This window comes from Acinonyx jubatus, chromosome A1 (genome assembly GCF_027475565.1).
Source record: "Acinonyx jubatus isolate Ajub_Pintada_27869175 chromosome A1, VMU_Ajub_asm_v1.0, whole genome shotgun sequence".
Taxonomy (NCBI): Eukaryota; Metazoa; Chordata; class Mammalia; order Carnivora; family Felidae; genus Acinonyx; species Acinonyx jubatus.
This window is the reverse complement of record NC_069380.1, coordinates 135,702,690-135,705,076: the sequence shown is the minus strand read 5'-3', so window position 1 is coordinate 135,705,076 and position 2,387 is coordinate 135,702,690. Positions and strand designations below refer to the sequence as shown.

At 37.1% G+C, this 2,387-nt stretch overlaps 1 protein-coding gene across 1 annotated transcript; it reads right to left on the bottom strand.

Moving 5' to 3' along the window:
* Positions 1-1,081: 1,081 nt before the first annotated feature.
* LOC106974815 (histone H2B subacrosomal variant-like) lies at positions 1,082-1,601 on the bottom strand. The gene has a single exon (XM_015072093.3). It carries the CDS (start codon positions 1,517-1,519, stop codon positions 1,151-1,153), a length of 369 nt encoding a protein of 122 aa, XP_014927579.1. The 5' UTR covers positions 1,520-1,601; the 3' UTR covers positions 1,082-1,150.
* Positions 1,602-2,387: the final 786 nt, after the last annotated feature.

The following is a 2,387-nucleotide window of genomic DNA, read 5'->3' as shown; positions in this document are numbered from 1 at the left end:
TTGTTAACCTGGTCAGCTCTGCCACTTACACAGCAGTGTGACCTCAGACAAGTTGCTGGTTTCTCTGTCTCTGTGCCCCATTTTCCTCATCTGTAGAACAGGATAATTATTAGCGATCACAAGGTTCTAGGGATTCAGGAAGTTGACTTACATAAAATGCTGGGCACATAGCAAAATACACCGTGGTATATTCATATTACTGAATATTATACAACCTAGCAGTGAAAAGAATGGGTTGGAGCTATACATATATCAACAGGTATATATCTTAGAAACAAGTTTAAAAGAAAGAGGCAGGCACAGAAGAACACAGATAGTATACCCCCATGTTATGAAACAAGCAAAGTTAAGCTTATAATGTAGGGACGTTTACAAAAAAGCACACAGAAAAGCAAGGGAACGGGAAGGAAACAAAACTCAGGATAGCGGACAGGGAGATGGGAAACACCTCCAGTGACATTTGTAAAGTTCTTCAAGTTTATAAATTGAGTATAGTTTCCTGGGTATTGTTCTTATTACAGCACAAATGTAGAACAGTAAATCCTAGAGAACCAAATCTGAATGTGAAGGTCAATTACACATAAAGATAAAATTTACACGGATGTGAACCAAACTTGTTGAAAGTCAAGAAATAAGAATTAAAGCAAAGGAAATCGTTAACAGGCTGTATAGAGACTTCATTAAGGAACTGAATTCGTTGTAGTTGGCTCTAGAAAATACTTTTTTGATGAAAATTTATCAATGCCGGTATACTTCTGAGTAAAATGTTTGTTTTCATAAATTGAGTCCAGGTGAGCTGGAGGGGGGTCAGAAGAACTAGTTTAAATCATCCCATACATAGTTAACGATACCTTAACAATACAATAAATGTTGAATTTATATAATGAGATTTACAGAGTCACAGGAAAAATAAGAGTTCTGGGTGGGACTTGGGCAGGGAGCAGGTTTTGGGAAATCCTAAATAATCAAATTGTTCAAAGGTAAAATAGTGAGAGAGTAATTCTTCTCTGGAGATAAGAGGGATGGGGGAAATAACCAGGAAATATTGCCATGTTATAAAAAAGAAGAGCGAATTCTATAGTGAAGTGATCATTTGGGGAGTAAGTTTGATTTACTTTCCCCAAGATTTAATTAAGCAGGCATGTAAAGTTTAGGAGTGGACATATCTTTGGACAGCTTCACTTCCAAAAGTCACCGCATACTTAGCTAGCTTCTCAGGTAACAGCAAGTACACTGCCTTCTGGATATCTTCAAGGGTGAGGGTACAGCGATTTCGGAAACACATCACACTGCAGGCTTCCATAGAAATGCGCTCAAAGATGTCGTTGATCAGGGTGTTCATGATGTCCAAGGTGTGAGATGATATGCCCCGCTGGGGAATCACTTCCTTTAGGACCCTGTTTACGTAGAGTGAATAATTTCTATGGCCAAAGTTGGTGCTGGAATGTAATTTCTTTCTGGAGATTGGGCTTTGATGTCCTCTGGAGCACTTGTTCTTTTTGCTGGTAGATCTGGCCATTGCAGATGTTGGTCTCCTTATCAGTTACGAGTGGAGAGGAGAAGGGCCGAAGAGCTGGGGAGAGCTCTCCTATTTATGTTGATATGCCACAATCACACTTTTGGGGCTGCTTTTTGATTGGAGGTTACTCTTCCTATGTCACAATCACCTAGCAACAGCCTGATTTGTTGTTAAGGGAAAATCTTGTTCTTGGCCAACCTAAAGCTTTCCTAAGAGGACAGAGTGTTGGAGAAGGATTGAGGTTGGCTTCAGGGCAGAAAAGAGTGCTCATTTTTCCTACATTTTTTCTTGGCAGTTTACAAGCATAACACAATATTTTCAGAATTGGACAAATCTCATCAAACCAGGGAGTTGGTAGCAGGGAAATAAAGGAAAAAGAACCGTGAGCCTTTTATGGGAGAATCTCTGTAAAAGTTTTCATTAAGTCATTTTATAAGCAAATGAACAATAAGCCATTAAAAACCTTGAAGTGATCATTGTATAATAAAAATATGTATAGCTAATCTGCTTTTAGAAATTAATTTAAAAATGAATCCTAACTAAAATGTATCTGACTCCCAACTCCTTATGAGCAACTAAGTACAAAAGAATTAAACAAAAACTTCCCTATTTTATGATTTAAATTATTATATGTGAAAATGTGCATTCAATCTTTATAATGATGTTAATAACATTCTTGAAAATTTCACACATTTAAGTACATGCTGTGGTCTTTACCTGATACTGTAGTTCTTCTGTCATTGTTAACCAAAAGTGTAGGGTCACTCTTGTTCATGTGTTCTGCTGATATTTGTGCTTAAAAAAAAAAAATCTCACCTTCTTAATCAAATTCATTCCTGGATAAAACAAAAAATAAACAGAAGCAACT